The sequence below is a fragment of the Mytilus galloprovincialis genome, chromosome 9, assembly GCF_965363235.1.
Source record: "Mytilus galloprovincialis chromosome 9, xbMytGall1.hap1.1, whole genome shotgun sequence".
Taxonomy (NCBI): domain Eukaryota; kingdom Metazoa; phylum Mollusca; class Bivalvia; order Mytilida; family Mytilidae; genus Mytilus; species Mytilus galloprovincialis.
In genome coordinates this window covers 37722266-37745983 of record NC_134846.1, presented here as the reverse complement: position 1 = coordinate 37745983, position 23718 = coordinate 37722266, and the positions used below count along the sequence as shown (strand labels likewise).

The window sequence follows — 23718 nt, the reverse complement described above, 5'->3', positions numbered from 1 at the left end:
ATATGAAAGCAATTAAAAAATTGAGAAATACTTTGACAAATTATTCAAAATTAGCATCTTTTCATTGACATATGCTATTTCCTAGTTATTTCACGGAATGTATGACAAAAACTGTACATGAGAATTTGAAATTTTAGTTGAGAACGCATTTGTAGAAGTATTGGTCTGACCTTGGAGACCTTGACCAAATTTCCATGCTCAAGTGGTCTGGTTAAATTTTCCGAATCATTTTACATAAGGGGTCCATACCAATATAGAGCTAACTAATAAAAAAGGAAGATGTGGTATGAGTGCCAATAAGAACTCTCCATCCAAGTCACAATTTATAAAAGTAAACCATTATAGGTCAAGGTACTGTCTTTAACACAGAGCCTAGGCTCACACCGAACAGCAAGCTATAAAGGGCCCCAAAAATTACTAGTGTAAAACCGTTCAAATGGGAAAACAAAGGTAAATCAATATAATAACACTTTAATATGAACCACATAAACAGACGACAAGTACTGAACATCAGATTCCTGACTTGGGATCTATAACCTATAAACACAAACTCTAACTCTCGCCTAACCTATCTGTAATCTGAACACCTAGTTACTAACCTTAACACTAGCCTGAACTCTAGACACAAAAGTTAACCAAAGCCATTATGATGTGAAATGCTAATCAAGGAATATAAGGAACTTCGATAAAACATTTTATCAATTACATGATTCCAAAACGCTTTTCTGGATTTGCCTTCATCGAGAAGGCTCAATAATATTTCGTAAGTAAAGACAAATTAAACATTTTATGACAGCAATTTCACATCAAACATAACAGAGAATAATTATTTACTTTTAGTTTTATTCATATAAAATTCATATAAATACATAATAATTATCATTTACAAAATACATATATTCTTATAAAACAAATATTGATCACATTTTTAACAAGCACTTATAAACAAAATAACAAAAATATCTTTACAACAAATAAAAAACCAAAACAACCTGCTTAAGTTTAATTTCCAAACAAAATCTTTAATCTATGTCTGCTTGAATTTTTACATCTATATTATCGCAGATTATCATTGCGCCCAAGAATTTTTTTTTTTTCATTACACTCAAAAATTTGTGATTTTAAGAAAAAAAAAACCACCAGATTAGTCATTACTAATTGTATTCTTAAACAAAATCATATGGCTTTTAACATGGAAAACTGAAGAAATATAATCAATAAATAGGCAACTTTATCCCTTAGAGTAAATTTATATATTTCTTTTCAAATATTAGTTCAAGTCAAATGGGTATAGAAAGGGGATGTAGTTCAGATATTAAAGATAATTAAGAGAAAGGGGAAGTAATTCACAAAATTTAGAGAAAGGGAAGTAATTCAGAACATTTAGCATGAATTCAAATTTATTATTCATTATAATGGTGAAACTTTAAAAGCAAACTAGTGTTCCTACAACCTTTAAACTTTTCTTAAGCATTCATCTCCCAACAAAGAGATTTTCACACTTCTTACAAGAAACAAGTTCATACAGCATAATTCTGGTTATTTGTTCATAAAGGCAATACACACCATTTTAACTTAATGATCTCAAACAAGTTCATGTTACATACAATTATTTTAAATGACTCCATTTGTAAAAATAGTAATTACCATAGTTAAAATCACAGCTCGAGATAATGACATGAAATCAACAATTAAGTTTTTAACTTCAACACTACACAATATAACATTTTGTAACAAGTTCATGATGGTAGTACCATTTATAAAATGGAGCAATATAATATCCAACATTAGCCATTTAAAAAAATATACAATCACATAATTCAATTATCAAGGAAATGTCTAAATACTTGATCATCTTTAGACAATTTTTGATAAAAAATACTTTTATGAAATATTTATCACATTATACAAAGATACAAAGATGAAGTTTGTCTGATGAAAAATGGTATATACAATGATTTGAATCAATAATCTCACATTGTTCAATATTACAAATGGCTGCTAATATCAACAATAACAGTAGCTTCTCCGAGGGTATGTGATAATTCACCATTCTGGAGCTCTTTCTTTAACTCATCTGAAATAAAGTATTATGATAATTATCAAATATTTTTATTGAAAAAGTGACTCAGAAGATCTCATGATTTGTTTGGATGAAATCCTTGATTTTAATCACAGATAATCTATCCATAACTCTCAAGAAAAGCATAGAAATGAAACATGTTAAAAAATGTTATATGACTAATGTAATGTAGTGTTCAGCTTTTTTGAAAGCTGCATATTTTTTTTTTGTAATGGCAGAATCATTTCCAGTAAAACTTTATACAATGTATATGAATTGCAGATCATGTGTAATGGGAGGCAATTCTTTGTCCAACTGTAGGATTTTGTGGACTGCTGCTTTTCCATATTTCTATATCATTCTTCCAAAAAAAGTATGTTCATTGATAAGTAACCAGGTATTCAGGACAGTAAACACTCAAGGTGTATTTGTCTTCTATTTGCTGATTGTTCCTATCAAATATCCACAAAAATCGGCTTCAATTAAAATAGATAACCAGCTTAACGTGAAGCTTTGAAATATAATAATTCTCACCTTGTAATATCCTACAGCCATCTTTTATTGTAGCACTGACCACAAGGTCATTAATTTCTGCATATTCAATGTATCGAAATACTTTTTCCTGTGAAGTAAAAACAAACTGTCAGTGTCTGAATTATTATTGTAACAGAAATATAGCAATTATATCACCAAAATTTAATATTAAAAAAGGTAATTCTAATAAAAAGCTAAAATATCATAAATTTGAATAGTTTCTCCTCTCTCAAGTCAATTAAAGCTAAAGTATAAACTTTTTTTAAGGCAGAAATTAATCATCTCCATTTTCTAATACAGCAATTTATTGTAGTTTTGTTTTTTGTTTTAATTTTGTTTAATATTTTTAGTTCGACTAAATGAAATATCATTAAAATTATTGATACATCATGCAAATAGAATAAGAACAAACTATATGTAACTTTGATTTCATTGCAAGCAACGTTATTGGCAAACTTGAGGTCAATATAACCCTAACAATGAATCACTTTTTTTCAATGCAAATTATATAAAGCACACATTGGAAAATTCCAATAATTTTTTTGAAACAAATTTCTAACTTACTGTTATACAGGCAAATACAATCTTTGAATCTCTCCTAGCAAATTCAACAATCATTTCTTTTATACACTGCAAAATAAAAATAATACTCCATTAGAAACAAAATAAGTCATTTCATCAATGTTAACTGTCATATCAGTCAATGATTCTTTCTGGGAACTCAGGATTCCTCCGCCAATAAAACCTGACCACCATGAAATAGAACATTAGTACTGAAAGTGGCGTTAAACATCAATCAATTAACTGTAACAAGAAAATTACAGTGATCATTAATAGGTTGAGCTTTGTTGCATCAAAATTTGATACTATATTCTCTTTTGAATTGTTTTCCATTTGTCATTTCAAGGCCTTTTAAGGCTTACTGTGCAGTATGGTTTCTACTCATTTGAAGGCCTTATGATGACCTATAGTTGTTAATTTTCATGTCATTAAATCTCTGGATGAGAGTTGTCTCATTGTCCATCATACTACATCTTCTTATTTTCATGTATCAATCATAAAGTACAAAAATACAATAAAAACAAGAATGTGTCCATAATACATGGATGCCCCACTTGCACTTTCATTTTCTATGTTTAGGGGACTGTGAAATTGAGGTAAAAACACTAATTTGGCATTTAAATTAGAAAGATCATATAGGAAATATGTGTACTAAGTTTCAAGTATATTGAACTGCAACTTCACCAAAAACTACCTTGACCAAAAACTTTAACCTGAAGAGGGATAGACGGACGGACGAACGAACAAACGAACAAACGTATGGACACACAGACCAGAAAACATTATGCCCATAAATTGTGCTTTTAAAAAATATTTCTTAATACTTACTTGTATAGAACTAAAGTCTATTTCTGATATATGACTGCAATCTAAAACAACTGATTGATATCTGCCATCTGAAATTTAAAGAAATTAATTTTGAAGATAAATTATGGTGGTATTTGGACAGCAAATATGTTTAAGTATGAGTCATACCTTGCATGGTATTTATGGAATAGGATCAATTATTTGTCAAATTATAAAAAAAATTGTTTACCCTTAGGTTGTTTACATCCATCTCCTTTGGTTGTTAGTTGTTTCATTGGCAATCATACCTCATCTCCTCATTTTCAGAATGTGAATGTAAGAGTAAAAGATAGATTTTGAGAATACCTAATAAATATAAAATCCACTTGAAGCACTGAAGAAATTAAGGCTTAAAATGTCTCGAAATTATAGGTAATTTTTATTATTCATACCTTGTCAAACTTTTTTTAAGGTTACAACATAGAATTTCAAACTTAAAATTAACAATTGTATTTATCAAATATCCTCTCATCTGTTACTGAATGGCTGTGGAGTTGCTGTATCATTAACATAGACAAAACTACAGCTTACATGTACAATTCTTACCTTTTTCTGACAGACGTTCCATTTCTTCTAGAATAAAGTCAACAGCTGGGAAATTCAAACCATGATTTATTTTTAATACTAATATGTTGTTAGCATCAGTTGGTACTGTCTGAAATGAAAAAAATATACATGTATAAAATTTTGTATGTCGATCTTAAAAATAATTGCTAAAAGTATAGGAATAAATTGTTAATGCTATTTCTTTTCATTCTTGCAAAATGCTGCAAAGGTTAAAATGGATGCAGAAATAAATAAAATACCCTGTTAATATAAAGAGGGGCGAAATGTTAAATGAATTTGGTAATTAACATTATTTATATAAAAAAACAAACACAAGCTAGTACAAATTCTGTTAAAAAAAGTCAAAAACAATCTATAAAGCAAATTGATAAAAAATCAAAACAAAAACAAATCTTTTTTTCTAAACATTGTAATATTTCAATAGCCATATATAAAATAATTTTAGTTATAATGATAATTTATTGTTTTTGATTGACATGTACTAACTGAGTTGTTATTGTGGATAAATTGCATATCAAAGTTAAAGATTGCATGTTCAGTTTTATTTGACTGATAAAAATACAGAACATCACAGAAAAGTTAAAATATTTCTTGCGTAAAGATTGGCCACACAATTAAAAGATTATTGCACTCTTAGTGAATAATATCCCAAACTGAATATTTTTAAAATTAGACTTTCAGTATAATTCCAATTTCAGTAACAATTTCGTGCAATAATCTTATAATGCAAACTGGAAACCACATGCAATTTTAACAATTAAACAACCTTATTATTTTATTAAAACATGCAAAAACGGAACAAAACAATGTTGTTACAAAATTTACCCTCTTGTTTAAAAGAAGAAACCATTTTCTGAATCCCTCTCTGTCTTGTGTGTGCAAGAAAAGAATTGAATAACCCATTTTAAAAGTATAAATCTCCACATCAAAAAAGTAGGCATATAATGACTAAATCTACCTGTCGGCCAATTTTCGGAAAGCATAAATCTAAAATCTGGAATCAGATTTATTTTTTTTAAAGTTATTATTGCTCATTATTTTCAAGATAGCTAGAAATATGACTGTACTAAAAGGTTTTCAAAATCTTATTATTGATTTTAAGAAAGATTAAAATTTAAAATGAATTGAATAAAATTAATGAAAATTTTTAAAGGAACAAAATAGTTGATTTAGAAGGAATAAATTTGGATATATAACTAATTTTGAAACATTTGACATGTTTAAACTATATGCAGACTATAATTTTACATTTTGTCATGACAAGGCCTTTTATAGCTTATAATACACTAAATGGGTTTGCTCATTGTTGAGGGCCATAGTTTAAATTGCTAAAATCTACAGGCATATACTCTTGTCTTTGGTGGGTTGTTGTCTCATTGCCAATCAGACCACTTCTTACTTTTATATTAAATGCCAATTTACTCTATGACACACAGCTTTTGATTGGTTGACACTTGAATCTTACCTTAATTTTTGGTCTAGCCATGGGATACAACAACATTATCAAAGAAATACCAACACCAATTATAATGCCATACTGCAAAAAAAAAAGATTTTATTTTTAAAACACAGTTGATTATTTTTTAATTGGTATTTGGCTAATTTGTATGTTTCAGTTATGTGTGGCTCCCTTTTGCAGAACTAGTATATATTACTGTTTGACTGAAGGCCGCCAAGGGTGTGGGATTTTCTAGCTGCATTGAAGACCCACTTGTGGCCTTAGGCAGTTTTTTGCTCTTTGGTAAGGTTGTTGTCTCTTTGACACCTTTCTGTTTCCATTCTCTATTCTATAAACACTAATTTGCCTGTTTTTTTTTTTATAATTGACCAATTAAAAAAATTCACTGCAGTGAATACATTATGGCGTAGCTAAAATTTAAATAAATGATGTATGGAAAATCAAGATTTTTTTTTAAACAACTATACTCCCATAATGCATCAATGCAATTGTTTAATATGAAAATATAAAAAAAATGCTGTTATTTTAACTTACTTCTATTCCAACTGCCAGCGAGGAAATAAATGTTATTACTAAAGGTATGAGGTCAAGTTCTGAAAAACAGCAACAAAAAAACATTTACATATTTTTCAAAATATTGATTTCTAACAGATTCTATGAATACAGAAATTAAAAAAAATATAGGTAGAAAAACTAAACTGAGTTACAAAATCATTCTTAACTCCCAAATGTTTAAAGATATGGGAAAAAATAAAAAAATCTATTAAATAGATAAATGTAAATAAACACATGTCTGTTCTGTAAAACAACACAGACAAGCTGAAAAAGATTTTGTGTATTAATATTTACCACACAATCAAAAGATTATTGCATTGATATGAGTGAATATTGTCCCAAATAGAATATCTAATTAACTAGAAGTTGGTATCTAGTTCCCAAGATTTTCTGAAAATTTCATTTCATAATTCCTTTGTTATAGAGTTGAAAAAATAAAAGGGCTGAAAGTCCTAAACAGAGCAACAACACAAGAGGAATGAATGAACCCATAGATTGAAGGTCATACGGTGACTTATTTGAAGGTCATACAGTGACTTATAGTTGTTAACTTTTATATTAATTGGTCTTTGGTGGAGAGGTGTTTCATTGGCAAACATACCACATCTTCTTAATTTTTTTAAAACAATATGAAACTTACTTTTTACCCGCCATAATGTTCGTGGAATTTCATAATCCACCATCTGTATTACGGCTGAGATGATAACAGCTGCCAAGGCAGATTTAGGAATGTATTTAAACAATGGCGTTAACACTTGTAATGCCAACAGTATTATTGCACCAGTGACTATCCCAGAAGCTGGAGTTCTAACACCACTCTGAGAATTTACAGCAGTTCTACAAAAAAGAAAGGAAAATCTAATTAAGAAAATATAAAAATAAAAAGACAAAAGTCTTCATACCATTAATTATTAAAAAAAAAACCACACAAAAAAAACCCTCTATTTTTATTTATGTAATACTCAGCTGTTAACCAATTTTCTTACATATCATATATTCTAATCAAAATTTTATAAAAGCATTTCCAAAAGTCTTAAATGTGAAAATCAAATTATCAAAACAGTTTGAAACAAGTAACTTACATTAAAAAAAAATCTTCATTCTACCTATGGTCCAAGACCACAATTATTTTGTAGTGCATTTCTTTTACAACATAAATGAAAATAAAAAAAATCCCACCTGCGCTTTCTCAAAGAAACTTTTACAGTGTGTTGTACTACTTTTGGGACAAATTATATCAAAATTGTAGAAAACTTCATCGTCTCTAACTCAAAATATGGACAATTTTATCTTTAGGGCGTCTTGAAATCTTTTGACAGCTTCTGAAGTGCTATTTTTCAACCTTTTTCACCTGGACCAAATCACTTCTTTCCTTTAAAATTCTGGACCCAAATTTTTTTACAGAGTAATTTCACCCCCCTACTTGCAATTTGAGGCATTAAACATGGAGAAATATATTTGGAAGGGGTATAAAAATTAATGGCAAGTAACCCACTGTCAACACTAGGGACTATATTTGTGAACAACGAAAATCAAGGGACGACAATTGTGGTCTCGGACCTAATCTCCAATTGCAAATTTCAAGGGAAAACTTTGAAAAAATGATTTTATTTACAAAATCTGAATATTTTTACAGGAAACTCACCTGGAGAAACTCCCTGTGACTGGATATGATGAAAAAAATGAGCTAACTATATTGGCTATACCTAAAATTAAAATAAGAATATATATTCAACATTTCTTTGATGTGAACATTGTGGTTAATTTGTATTATAAATAATCAAAAAACAATAGAATACTTTAAAATAAATACAGCAATGTAAAATATCTATTTCTAAAAAATTTACAGTACAATTTATTTTATTCTTTTTTTAAATGTATAAAGTATACTTCTGATAATTGTGTGAAAATATAATATATATTCATTCTGCCACATTCTCTAATAGGATACAACATTTTTATACTCAAGAGATTCAGATTTATAAATTAAATAAATTACTGTTTTAACCAATGAGAAAAGGTTGTTCCTGTCACAATTCAGAGACAGAACTATTTTTTCGCTATCAAATACGATATATTTTTATTTTCTTTCCAAGTTTTTTTAACAAATTATTAACAAAACAAGAATGTGTCCCAAGTACACGGATGCCCCATCTGCTTTATCATTTTCTATGTTCAGTGGACCGTGAAAATGGGATAAAAACTCTAATTTGGCATTAAAATTAGAAAGATCATATCATAGGGAACATGTTTACTAAGTTTCAAGTCGATCAGACTTCAATTTCATCAAAAACTACCTTGACCAAAAACTTTAACCAAAACTTTAACTGAAACGGGACAGACGTAAGAACGTACGAACGGACGAACAGAGGAACAGACGGACGGACACACAGACCAGAAAACATGATGCCCATAAATGTGGCATAAAAACTAACTTTTTGAAAGGATGCCATTAAAGTAGTTCAACTTACCAATAGCAATGAGTTCTTGACTAGGATAAATTTTATAATTATTTCTTCTTGCTGAAAATAGAAATATATAAAATTTATAATACAGAAACTTTAATTACACTGGGCATATAAAATGTTATCTGTTAAATTACAAATTTGAATGATCAATGTTTGTAGGGATGGGAAAAAAATAAATAATAACCACAAAAAGAGTCCAATATGAAATTAATACTTATGTAGAGGTATTATACTTACAAAATGCTTTGGCAATGGCTATTAGTTCTACAAGACCAAGTAAAGGAACAATAATAAATCCTGCTCCTATACCCTAGAAAGAAAGAATAAACCAATTATAGATAAATAAATACTTAAAGTTTTGTTTTTTCACATATTTATGTTACGAAAAAAAATTCAACCTTGTTATTAATGTAAAAAAAAACACACCAGAAACTGTTCATCTGTTTATTGATTATTCTTGCAACTGGTCTAGTCTATTTATAATTTTACAAGTTTTTTCAAAATCAGCTATTGAAACCAAGCAGAAGTTTCATAAATTTGAGGTTTGAAGTTAACCAGAATAAAACTGATTACTTTCAAGCAATAAAATAATTCTAAAAGCTAATTCTCACATTCTAATTCTTTCAATAAATAGTTGGTTAACAGATGACAAAATGAATCTGACATGAAACATTTTTTTAACATGCACAAATAAAACATTATAAAAAATACAGAGACATATTTTTTTCTCGAAATAAATAATTTTATTAAATAAATGGATTACTGTGTTTTAAAAAATTATTTGTGTTGCATAAATAAATTAATCTTATTTTACCGTAAAAATTTCACTAGTACTGATGGTTGTGTTACCATCGGAGACAGAAAATGCTGGGACTTTTACTGGCGGTAATCCACTTTTAATATGTCCGGTAATTGTGAGCTTGTCTACATCGTAACTGAGCAAAATGGCTACTATTCCAGAGGCAGATATCACAACTATTGCATTAGCACCTGCAAATAAAAGAGAGTTGTAAAATGAAATTCTTTAATATAAATAATCATTAAAACTTCAAAGAAATCAAAGCAGCCTTTAATAAGAATAATTCAAAATTTTAGGACAGGAAAGGGAGATAACTTTGATATTTTATGCTATCTTTGTCTAATAAATGTGCTTTAGTTTTTATTTCATAAAATTTTGAAAGATTTAAATATCTTAAGGCATACTTTTACAATTCCCAATTTTTTTTTATAGCAAAATGCAGTTTCTAAATCCTTAATAAAAAAGTTATAATAATGAAACATTTGCAAATTTCATAAAACTCAATTCTCATATGATTATCCCAGGAATAGATTACCTTAGTCGTATTTGGCACAACTTTTTGGAATTTTGGATCCTCAATGCTCTTTAACTTCGTACTTGTTTGGCTTTATAAATGTTTTGACATGAGCGTCACTGATGAGTCTTATGTAGACGAAACGTGTGTCTGGTGTACAAAATTATAATCCTTGTACCTTTGATAACTATTTGTTGTCATGGCAATGAAATTAGTTTTTTTAAATTGTTTTCTGAAAATGCATATGTTAACAGTTACAGCTATATTATTTTTAAAAATTTAACTCTTTACACTAAGACCTATTGTCACTATATCTAAAAAAAAAAAATTGCAAATAGTATTCAATATATAAATTCAAACTTACTTGTTCCAACCAACCAGAGAATATATCTAGCAACTTTTACGCAGCGTGAGGGTGTAGTACCAGGATCGTCTTTCCATTGTATCACTCTCAATTTCTAAAAATAACATTATTATTTCATTTTAAAAAAATTATTATGATGCCATTTACAAAAAAAAATCAGAAAAATATCATAGTAAGAATATTTTAGCATACGTTTTGATGAAATTACAGTTAAAAATTTATAAGGAATAAATTTCAAATTGGAATAGAATATTTTTTTTTCTTTTTGATTTCATAAATTCTGATTTCAATTTTTTGTTAGATTAAAAATTCTATTTATAGATTATTTTTAAAAACCAATATGTTGCACTTTAAATAATTGAATTAAATTACGATTATTTTTTTTGTGATAATGATTTTGAAAATTTTTCTTTCTTATTCTTACCTTCATTAAGATTAATAAAACTAAGCTTGATAATCCCATTGTTAAATCCCATACACTGAAAAATAAATAATAATAATAATGCTATTTGAATGCTTACAAAACTTTTTGAAGGTTGCTTTTACTATATACTTATTCTAAAGGCTTTTCCTTTGTCAATACCAATTGCTTAAATATTTTACCAACTTGCAGTTTGGATTGGTTGTCTCTACAAACTGATCAAAAACAAATAGCAATTCATGCCTTTCACATGTGTGGAGCCTGTAATTTCAATGGTTGTCATTTGTTGCTGTGTTACATTTCTGTTTTTCATTCCTTAATTTTTACATCAATCAGACTGTTAATTTTCTCATTTTGAATTGTTTTACATTTGTCATTTTCAAACAGCAATTTTGGGCAAATATTGATTCTGTCCCTTTTTTTTTTTTTTTAGATTTTTGAATTTTTATTAAAGATAGTAATTGTAAAAACCATAATTACTGTGAGAATATGCAATTTTGTTGATTCATAATGATTCATAGGATGTAAATGTTTGTGGATTTCATGAGGAAGCTAAAGTTACATAAAAAAAATAGATTTTCAACTAAACATAAGTACAGTGAAACCTGGCTAAAACCGAATCCTGCATCTAGACCGAAAACTTGTATAAACCAAACATGTTCTTAAGCACTGTCATATCAAACTGTATGCATTGTGAACCTGATAAAACTGAACCAAATTTAAAGTCCTGAAGAGGTTTGGTTTAAAGAGGTTTCACTGTACATATTTTATGGATGCCATACACTTACTTGGTTTTTGGTATATGTTTAAAAGTTTCATACACCATATCCAGAAAATCTCTTGGTATATTTTTCAGACCTAATATTCCCTGAAATCAAAGTAAAAACTGATATGTAATTGTGAATTCAGTCACACAAAAATCATTCTTAAACTTTAAGTTTCTGAAAACATACTTTTTCTTTTAAATTTATCTATAAAACATAATTGGTTGATAACCAAATAACAAATTGATAAAATATCATGCTTTTAATTTTCAAATGAACTGATAAATTTTGTTTTTCAATAAATCTTCTGAATCAAATTCTTATGTGATAACAAATGAATGAAGAACTGACTGTAAATCTAAATCCCTTTTCTATTAAAAAGGGATTTAGATTTAACCAGGACCAAGTCAGAAATAATCAATTAATCATGTTCTTTACCAAAAAGCATGTCATAAAAAATCTTCCAAAAGATCATGACTTGATGCATGTTTCTGAATAACTGTTATATATACTATTGTTCCTTCTTTTTGCATGCTTTTCCCTTATATATATGTTGATAGTAATTTTATATTTACAATGTTGATATCTGTAAATCTAACTAACAACAACGACCTATAGTTGTTCACTTCTATGTCATTCGATCTATTTGAGAGTTGTTTCATTGGCAATCATGCCATGTCTTCCTTTTTCTATATAAAAATGTGAAAAGTTTTCTGGACGACCTACCTTAACTTGTCCAAAGGCTATTCTAATGGCCGCAGCAGAAGTAAAGGCGTTTATCACAGGATGTGATATAAAATTTACCAAAATACCTAAAAATTGTACAAAAAAAATCATTGTAAAACAAGTTCTATAATTCATTCCAAAAATAATTCTTTTTCATCTTCAAAGAAATTTATAGTAACAACTATAAAGATAAAAAATAAATTCTTTCCTAAAATTGTTAATGCCTGTATCATTTGAATACAAATTTTTCAGCCAATGGGAAAATCAATTTATCAATGTGTGACACCAGAAAAATCTTTTAAGATGTTTCAACATGGAGGTTTTACGAAACAAAATCCCTTACCAAAAATTTCACAGCCTTTTTATAAATTAACCGTATTCATCAGTGTCTATTGTGCATTTCTGTATAATGCGCATAAAAATTCTTTGATGAAATTCTTCAATTTAAATTCTTCTGAATTTCACTCTCTTTTTTTGAAGGAAAATTCATAAATTGTTCACCTACCTAAATTAAGCAACCCCATAGCTAGTTGCACAACTCCGGTCATGAGACATAACACAATAGCGTAAGTAGCATCGCCTTTGATTGGTGACATCGCAAAAGTTGCTGTCATCAGTGACATTATAGCTGTAGGACCAAGGGTTATATCTTTTGACGTTCCCAGAAATGTGTATATAAAACAACCCATAAAAGCAGAGTATAAACCATACTGAAAAAGAATAAATATACAAATTTTACTTCCTGTTTTTTTTTTTAAATAGATCATGTGACAAATTATGTTATGAAATCCTAAATGACTAATGGTAGTTCAGAATTAACACAACAAATGCCACCATACACCAAGATGGAATATAGTAGCTACATACTCATACTGGTAGTTGGCTCAGGTCTTAATCATATTATGAGGTATATTGCACAAAAATTAAAGCAAGTGCCATTTTCCAATCTATTAAGGACCATAACTCTTGAACAGCAAAAGAGAACATCGTCAATACAAAATTAGACATTATGGATCATCATCTATAACATAAACATATTACAAATTGAAAGGATTGGTTGAATAGTTCATCAGTTATTGCACAAAAACTATTAGCAGATGCCTGCCTGGAAACCTAGTTAAAATATGAGCGGGTTGTCAAATAGAAGCATTGTACAGGTAATTAATTAAAAAAAACATTTACCTGTGGCGGAAGACCTGCTAATGTGGAGTAAGCAAGTCCCTGTGGTATTACTGTCATAGCAACTGTTAGTCCTGCTATAAAATCTGAAGTAAGATCATTCACTCTGAAATAAGCAACAAAACCACATATTCAGAATTAAGTCTTGGATTCAGGATACAAAATTTTAAATGTTTATGAAACTATACCTTTATGAACAAAAGTTAAAATAAAACATCCATTTCATCTTAAAACAAAGACTATGTATGAATTCATTATGAATTGTAAGATAAATTGTACTTGTATCATTTTATGAAAACTAAATAATTGTGAAATCACTGTACACCAAACTTTTCTTATTGTCAGAAACAGTAAAAAAAATAATGCTTTTTTTTGTTGGTAATCATGAAATAACTTTAAATCCTCTAGGTTTTGAAACAATGAGTAATTTATATCTTTATTTCAGTCAGCACAATCTTCATTTGAAAATATTTTCTTATGGTAGTGGGAAACTAAATGATAATTTGTGATTTAGTGCAACTTAGTGTCAGCAAACACATGTTTTTCAACGGTGTAATTGTGAACCAGAATTATTATTATTCTTTCTTTTTTTTACTATGGTCATGATAGAGATCGATAAAAATATCACAGTTCAATGATGAATTAGCTACATGCTGCATGGTTCACTGAACAGTGGATGCTTAGACATAAGAACTGAATATTCTTGCCTAGAAAAAAATGACAAGAAAAACCTTGCCCAAAAACAGAATGAAATTGAATATTTTTCCCAACAAAAATGCAGGAAATAAAAAGAGCTTAAATTTTGTGTGCAATGATATAACACAAAATCTAACCATGCACAATATGAATCCATGTAGCCTAACTAAAAAGGCATAAACAGTTTACTTTTGCATTCACAGAGAATTGTGAATGGACAGATCTTCAGTCTATTAAATGACTGGACTATATCATAAATAGAAAATTTTAGAACATTGACTCCGATCAGAAGTGCAATCAGTAAGCAGTTCTTTTTATAAACGGTGTCTGGAATCCTTCTTTATCTACGAGTTGTGACTTATCAATGTGTTCATGACAACAAAAACTAGGCAATATAATAACATGTATACTACCTTCCTGATTCTAAAGACGTCAACAAAGAGAAACACAAGGTCAAGATTTGAACATAATCCATTGGTTGGAGCTATTAGAGAACGGAAGATTTTCTCATATTTGACATCATGATTTTTTTTTAATTCTGCACTGCAGCAGGTTCCCTCAGAAAAACCAAAATTATAATTGAAATAAAGAGATAATCAGTATCTTGAAAATTGAAAAAAAAAATTCACAAAGGTGTCCCATGGCTTGTCCAGTAACAATGTCATATTTTTGTTGCTCCTAAAATATCATAAAGATGCCTTAATCTGCCTAATCCTTTGTTAAAGGTTATTGCCCTGAGGTGATCACATTTAAGGGACCTAGCTCCCAGACAAACCCTTGTTCAATTAACAGTTAAAGCCAACCCAACCAAAAATTAAAAATAAAAAGATTTCAAAGAACTAAGCTTTAAAATTGATATGCAAATTGCTGTTGAATGAATTATCCATTTTGGAGTACAACTAAAAACTTTTTTTTTAATATTGCACATTTTTAAAATCAATGGTTAGGACTTGCCATAATAATGAATAACCTGCTAATCCCATAAAGTGTCTGGCAGGTTCAATGCCCCTCAAAAAACAGGAAAAAACCATAGGATTATGTTTTGTCAAAACAATTGAAAACACTTTTCATGAAAAATTTCTTTAGATAATCTCCTTAAAGTATTTTACCCATAATGCCCCATTGTACAATGCACCAAGAGGTAATTACACAATAGACAACAAAGAATTACCACCCTAATCCTTTAATTGGTCAATTAACCTCCTGGAGTGACCACACAGCAAGCACATGCCACAAATTCCTTAAAACATGGTCTCTTGACCCTTGTACATTAGACATTCCGAGACTGACCATCCAACAAGGCCATAGTTATGACAATTCATTACTTTATGAAAGGAAAATCGGCTAATTAAAGTATGTAAACGGTCTTTGGGTTTAAGATCGTATGTTTATCTTGTCAGAGGAATTGTGACAAATGTTAAGTAGACTACTGTTATCTTTTCTAAATATGAAATTTTTAAATTGTCTCAAAATATCTTATAAAGCATAGCATCATCACCAAGTTTGAGATATTTTATTGAATTTGTTTATTTTGAAGGCCATATTATCTGATTATTTATATAATTTCTATGCATGTGACCTCAGATTATTTAAATTTATAAATTTCTTGAAGGTCTTGTTATTTTTGAAGAAATAAAAATCTAAAGATGTAGATCTGCCCTTGAAAATAGCCAATAATAAAAAATTCAAAATGTTACATTTTTCTCTAATCAGTAAAGTTAAAAGAACTATTAAAGCCTGGCTTTTTTAAAGACTGGTGTGAAACTGGATGCTTTTAAAGCCTTTTCACATGGCTGTTTTTCCACTGCTTTTTAATATACTGTGAATTCATTTATATTAGTTGGTACCAATTTAATTTCAAATGGAAATTGTATTTTCATTGATATTTAATTTCATGCTTTTGCTATGATGTATACAAGCCTATAGAAAACTTTTCCTTCATTGACCAATTAAATCTGTGGTTTCCCCTTTAGCCACAAATCAACGAAAATTGACCAAGGTACTCCATGAATAATAGATGAATCAACAGTATATAAATTTCGATAGCCCCTTTAGATTGAATATTTTTATTATTTTGTATTTATTTTCATATATCTGTTTTCATGATCCAACTTTCAAAGGTAAAATCTTTTTGATATCAGTTTTTATCATTTCTTAAGTTTTGTTACTGCTAAAAGATCAATATATTAGTTCTTCAAACAGATTTTGACAGTTTTGGTATCTGAATAATCTTTGGTAAACTGTTTTTGAACAATTTATTGACCTATTTGTCAAATTTAAAGACCTCCTGGTAATGCAATGTCTTCAAAAACAAACCTAGAGTACTGACCTCTCTAAATCATAATACTTATGTCGGGGTAAACATTTATTTGACAGCAATCCAACAGCATTATAAAACAAAAAGGACATTAAGAAGTAATGTGCCTGTAAGTCAGTGATTGTTGTTTGTTGCTGTATATATCTTTTTTTTTAGTTTACTGTTTTGTATAAAATCAGAATGTTAGTTTTCTCGTTTGGATTGTCTTTTTTACATTTGTAAGTCATTTCATTGTCTTTTATATCTGGCCTTCAACAATGAACAAAACTGAAGCCTTATCTTTCTATTATTACTATAAGCAAGACTGAATATAAGAAAGGGTCTTCTGCTATTTTTTTCCCTCTTGATACTTCAACTCTCAATGGAAACTTACCGTTAAGCATTGAATCATTTGAATGGCAATTTCAAGGGACTTAACTCCTAAAAAGATTTCTTACTGAAATTGTTGTCAACCTAAATTTCTTATTGTTCAGAAATTGAAATAATTTATTGTTTAAGATAATAAAAGAAGGAAACAAAAATTCTTAAAACTCTTGGAAACCTAATAGTTAAGCACCAATCTATACTTTAAAAGTTGTATTAAGCTTTTTTTTTAAGTTTCATGTAGTTAAAAGTGAAATTTGTGTTGTAAATGTTAAATGGATAGATTGTTTGCCAAATGTTCAGTGGCAAACATTTCATACAAATTCATGTGGAAAACAAATTAACAATTGGTCTGATAAAGTGCTTCAACAAAGATGAATGGTGGGAAATTTAATTTGCCATTGATAAAAGCTGGAAAGTTGGAAGGTTTGATATAGAAAAACTTTGCATTGCAAATGGCCATGTCCAAAAAGTAGATTAATCTACCTGTACAAGGCATCAGAGGTAAGATAGGATCATATTTGTGGATAGGTTGCTGCATGATCAATGGTGATAGGTTTAAACAATTTCTTACATCCTAGGTCTCATTTCTTTTGTACTGAAGATTTCAAGGAGAAAGATATTTTATATTTCAACAAATCATATTGGTTCAGTTGTAAATTTTTTACCAAATACTGAAGATTTATTAATATTTGTTAGATACCAATTTTCGTGGATTTGGTTGGTTTTGGGGAACGACAAATTTGAAATGTTCAACGAATTACAAATTTTGTAAAGGAATGTTGGCTGACTTTGCCAAAACCAGGAAATTAAATGTCCAAGAATATCCAAATGTCCTCAAACCATGAAAATTGGTATTCTTGAAAATAAAATAAATAAATCTACCATACCTGCCAAGTTTTCAAAATGCCAATGGGGGTTTTGCGAGCAAGATGGCTGTCATACTCCTATAAAACCTTCAAGGGGGCCTTTAAAAAAGGTGTAATATTGTTTTTTGGATTCTTTATACTTTTATAAGCCTCAATTCATTGTAAAATTTATTGTTTTGTTAAAATTGTGGACATAATTGCTCTTTAAAAATTTCAATTTGGGAGCCTCCATGGGGTAAATCCCCACAAATAGTGACAGTTGGCAGGTATGATCTACAGTAAGTTAATGAATACCTCTGAAATCAATACCCTTCCAGAGCACATGAGTTGTACCCTATTTTCAATTGATACTCATAATTCTTTAATATAAACTAGGTTTTCTATTTTTGTAGCTTGTAGGCCCATTATTTATTCCCTTATCTTTTAATCTTAAAGACATTTATCATCTTTTTTTTTTTGACAAGTAGGCAATACACTTGTATTATCTACATTTTGATAAATACTTAGTATTACTTGTTATTTTGGAGGGTAGAAAACTAACAGTTTATAACTTAGAACTCAGTCTAAGAATTTAATCATAGATATTTTAGGCCAATCAATTTTTATTGTAGTTCTTTCTCCTTATATGTATTTGACTATGTTTTGTTTTCTTAATTTTACTCTGCAGTCTTGATAAAGATTAACCCAATAACATGCTTTGAACATGACTTTTTTTATGTTTGTTGAGAGAGCAAAAAGAAAATTGCCAAAAATTAAAATTTGGGAAAATGATAATTTAATAGATAAAGCAAACCAAAAAAAAAATGAAAAAAATGCAAAAGAGAATCACATTTAAGAAAATTGATAAAATTGACAATATATTTGTTTCTAAATTTCTAGTTATCCAATTTTAAAAGCAAAAAAAAAAAAAAAATGACAAAAATGACAAAAATCTTAGGATATACAAAAAAAACCTAGAATTTACAAAATTCTTAATTTTTACAGCATATAAAGAATTTTTACTAGCAATTGAAATAAAATGAAAATAATAATAAAATATTCCTACCTGTATTTCAATATCCATTTTGTAATAGGAAATCTTGTTTTCCAAACTTCACTATTACAGCATGCATTACTTATATGCTTCCTAGCTAATTTTCCAACTTGCACCATTTTTCTTCGACAAGCTAGGCCTCTTGTTGTTTGTACAGACACACGATGACCACGTAGAAGTGGTGTAGATTCTGATTCCTCTGAATTGAAACTCATGATTTCTTGATGTCTTCATCCTGTTTTATAGTCAAGAAAAATAAGGTCACGAGTTCATATGAATAAATTAAATGGAATATGAATAAACAGTTTATCTATCTATTGTACAGGTGTATCTTCGGGGAGGGAGAAAAACACTGAATTGTATGAATTTTTCCAATATTTTAAATCTATCAATACATGGAGAAAAGTTTTATCTTAATTTAATAAGATTATAACGTGAAATTATACTTAAATTCACAAAATATTTGAAATTCGGTAATTCATTGACACTGACAACATGTAAAGGGTTTAAAAGCATTTTCTTGAAGTAACTTTATAAATCTAATATATGAACCATAATTTTCACCAACCAGGATGAAAATTCAATTTTTCACTAATACCATTAATGCTAATTCTACGTAATAGTCAACTTTTTCTAATTTTAATCCCAATTTTTGTATAGGAAAAGTATATAATATTTGCAGATTTGAAAGCAATTAAAAAATAATAAGGAAGAATTTGAAAGAAATTCTTCAACAAAAAAAGATGAATTGTCAGCAATAAATCAATGCCTTCCCTTATTTAAAAAGACAAATTCTTATGGTAATCTTCCTCCCATGGGCAGATCCTGACAAAGATATGGCTAAATTTATGTAATATCCAAGTTATTGGCCCTTGAAGATACATTTGGAGAATTAAGGAAAACAAATTTGATGTTTATGAAATTCAAATGCTTCATATTTTGATTAACTAACTGATTATTGTTTGCTAATTGTCCAGTGGCAAATATTTCATGCATATTCAGGATAAGAAGGAGTTTATTAAAATTTGAAAAGAGCAATTTTGGACAAAGTACTTTTTGCATTTTACATAACTTTTAAATGGTATTTCAAATTACCATGTAAAAAGCACTAGTTATACATTTAAACAAATTTTGTTTTTCAAAAACAGATATTTTTTTCTTTCAAATAACCTTGATAACTGAATTTTCTAGTTCTATCCAGAATACATAAGATAAATAAAATTAAAGAAATATGATATGAAATTTACATAATGGATGAACAAATATATAATGAAGATATGTTATACCATGTATTGAGAGCAATAGCACACCATGTAATTTAATCTGGACAGACGAAACAAGGGTTTGTCGAAGTTAAAAACATGTTTTTTGATCATTGATTGCATGTACAAATGTACCTGCGTTCGTCATTGTCTGATGTCTTTCAAGCATAAGAATATCAGTATATAATAACAGATTATTTACGTAGAATTCGCTTTAAATGATCTAATTGGTGTGCGACATTTATTTTTGTTTACTGCTTTTTAATTTTGACAAACAATATTCTGCTCAAAAGATAAACATAACACACTAATAAATTGATTTGGGATAAATCTGTTTTCATTTAGACAATATTTTAACTAGAAATTTTCAAAATATAAGAATACATTCATAGACATGCATAAAACAACGAAACCCTGAATGATGAATGCATGCAAAAAGGTTACACTCACTCACTCACTGTCTCCGTTAATTGTCCTTCAAAAAAGTCAGGTCCAATTCCCATATATATTTGGTGAACTCATAACTTTGTGTATATGACTGGAAAAAACAAGTTAACATTCCAAAAGAAAGGTAAAAGCTCTTTTCCAAAAGAAAATTTTCAGAAATGAAAATTATTTACATTTGAAACAAGAATGTGTCAATAGTACATGGATGCCCATCTGCACTATCATTTTCTATGTTCAGTGGACCGTGAAAATGGGATAAAAATTCTAATTTGGCATTAAAACTAGAAAGATCATATCATAGGGAACATGTGTTCTAAGTTTCAAGTTGATTGGACCTCAACTTCATCAAAAACTATCTTGACCAAAAACATTAACCTGAAACTTGCACTATCATTTTCTATGTTCAGTGGACTGTGAAATTGGGGTCAAAACTCTGATTTGGCATTAAAATTAGAAAGATCATATCATAGGGCACATGTGTACTAAGTTTTAAGTTGACCAAAAACTTTAACCTGAAGTGGGACTAACAGACGAACGGACAGACAGACGAACAGACCAGAAAACATAATGCCCCTCTACTATCGTAGGTGGGGCATAGAAACAGTTTTCTTTATCTCTAAATTTGAAAAATATAAAGATATAAAAGTAGTCAAATCCTACAACAATTTGAATATAAAACAGTTTATATTCTAATTACATACCGGGAGTACTTAAAATATTTCCAACAAATTTACATATGTCCATATTAAACTCAAATTATTTAGTGCTATATGTTGGTGTTCTAGCTCAAGGCAATTTTGTAAAATCTTAATCAAAAGATGTCTTAAACCAAAAGGTAGTACATTTGTACATGTAATTTGTATCCAAAAAACAAAATATGTTTCATTTGTTAAGAAAAAATTAAGCCATTAACATTGCTAAAATCTCAAAGTAGAAACATGGAACTGAAATATACGTGATAATGTGAATTTCACTAAAGATTCTTTTTTTGCTACCTCATTGACTTTGAAACACTGATTCATTTATTTATACTTTGAAGATATAAAACATAAGAAAGTTTATATGGAGATAAAAGCTCCCTTTTAATGCTTTGCCAACATAGGCGGATCAAGGGGGCCCTGGGGGCTCGGGCCCTGGGGGCTCGGGCCCCTCCTTTTGTGGGAAAAATTTGGTTGATTATATAGGGAATCACTGAAGCATGACTGGAGCGGCCCCCCCCCTTAGGTCAGTCAGTGCCCCCCCCCCTCCCCCCCTTAGGAAAAGTTCTGGATCTGCCACTGGCCAATTATAATTTTTTGTATGATAACATGTGTTGCAACTGGAAATCGAATCACAAAGAAAAAACCAATTATATATGCTCCAAAAATGTCAATTTCTTTTGTAAGACAGAATACCTTATTCAAATTTAAATCAAAGCACTACTGGCATATAAGTCAGCTAGGACTACCAAGTGTTCTAAAGAGAACAACTGCTATGCAGTAATTTTTAAAAGGGGGTTCCTAACCTAAAAGAAAGGGGGTCCAACCATATGTCCCTTTTCAAATGCATCAATCCTCCCAAAAAAGGGGGTTTCAACCCCCGAAACCCTCCCTGGGATCTGCCACTGCTATGATGCAATGAATAATTAAAAGTTTTAACAACATCCAGTGGCAAATATTTCACACCCATTAAATAAATAGATAAGACAATAGTTGCATACATAGATTCAGTATAAAAACTAAAGATTTTATAGGGAAGACTACTGCTTGAACCCATTGAATGATGCTTTCTTAACATCCAGTGGCAAGTATTTCATACACATTAAATAATTAAGTTAAATATTAATTACCAATGAGAAGTTATTTTTTTTTATATAAATTCAGTGGCAAATATTTAACACACATTTAATAAAAAAAAAAAGATATAAAACAAAAGTACAAATGAGAAAGATTCTGTATAAAAACAAAAGATTCAAGATACTGTTATAAAGCCTATGCATTCACACAATAAAAAGATCCCCCTGGCCCACCACTGTAAGTGAGTTACATTTCACATCATGGCTGACCACACCAACTAACAAACATGCAACACCATCATCAAAGAAAGTAGAAAGCACAAATACTTGGGGCAGATAACATGATTTCTAAACCATTGGTATAATTTAAAATTACAAAATTAAAAATTTTGGAATTTATTTTGAATTAAGTCATACATCTCCCTCATGCAAAGCTCTGATTCCTTGTCCAGCTTAAATTGTCTATCTTTTGTTGATCTTTTTTGGTTTACAACTTACCAGTTTTCAATAAGTTTTTGATTTTCAAATATTTTGATTATGAAAGTCATTGAAGACGGGCCATTTATGGTTGAAATTGGCATCCGGTGCAAAAAAATTATATGTTAATGTTATTGTACTCATTCTGCTCAAATATGTCTTTTTATTTTCTATTAACTTTGTTTTTAACGCTTTTTCTAGAAGATTTCTTTGATTTTGAAGACCTTGACTTTGTTTACATTAATTTTTGTAAACAATTTTTTTTACAGCTTTGCACTGATTTGTTTATTTTTTTAAATCCACTGATCGAGTTTCTCTGTCACTGAGTAAAAAGTAGGTCAAACGCATGTCCTATTTATTCATATTTTGTAAAGTATAGTTCAAATTGAAAGTTAATCCTTTCCTTTTAAAAAACATACTGTTACGTAATAGATACGAAAATAACAAATAATATGTAGTGCAAAAGTGATTTCAAAGGAAACTGTGAGGCTTTCATCTTTCTTGCTTAACCTGACAAGAACGTGTTTTACATTTAACAAATATGTATGACAAGGCCAGACGAATACAAGCAAACAGACCTTCGACAAAACAATTGAAATATCTTGCAAAAAAAAAAAGTGTTAAACATATTTTTTCGGGTCTTTTTTAATTTGGATTCCAG

General features: G+C 29.1%; 1 protein-coding gene across 1 annotated transcript in view; it reads right to left on the bottom strand.

Annotated features, from left to right (window-relative positions):
• Positions 1–826: 826 nt before the first annotated feature.
• The window catches only part of LOC143044948 (sodium-independent sulfate anion transporter-like), a 42184-nt gene continuing 19292 nt past the window's right edge, over positions 827–23718 (bottom strand). Inside the window, exons 2-20 of the mRNA XM_076217211.1 lie at positions 19110–19332; positions 13823–13925; positions 13146–13350; positions 12641–12726; positions 11939–12018; positions 11154–11208; positions 10730–10823; positions 9867–10042; positions 9290–9362; positions 9056–9106; positions 8230–8290; positions 7225–7421; positions 6564–6622; positions 6036–6107; positions 4550–4658; positions 3986–4053; positions 3161–3226; positions 2597–2684; positions 827–2077 (exon numbers count right to left, since the gene is read on the bottom strand). Of these exons, the coding sequence (XP_076073326.1) occupies positions 1989–2077; positions 2597–2684; positions 3161–3226; positions 3986–4053; positions 4550–4658; positions 6036–6107; positions 6564–6622; positions 7225–7421; positions 8230–8290; positions 9056–9106; positions 9290–9362; positions 9867–10042; positions 10730–10823; positions 11154–11208; positions 11939–12018; positions 12641–12726; positions 13146–13350; positions 13823–13925; positions 19110–19312 (1935 nt within the window). The 5' untranslated portion in view covers positions 19313–19332 and the 3' untranslated portion in view covers positions 827–1988. The remainder of the gene's footprint in view (positions 2078–2596; positions 2685–3160; positions 3227–3985; positions 4054–4549; positions 4659–6035; positions 6108–6563; positions 6623–7224; positions 7422–8229; positions 8291–9055; positions 9107–9289; positions 9363–9866; positions 10043–10729; positions 10824–11153; positions 11209–11938; positions 12019–12640; positions 12727–13145; positions 13351–13822; positions 13926–19109; positions 19333–23718) is intronic.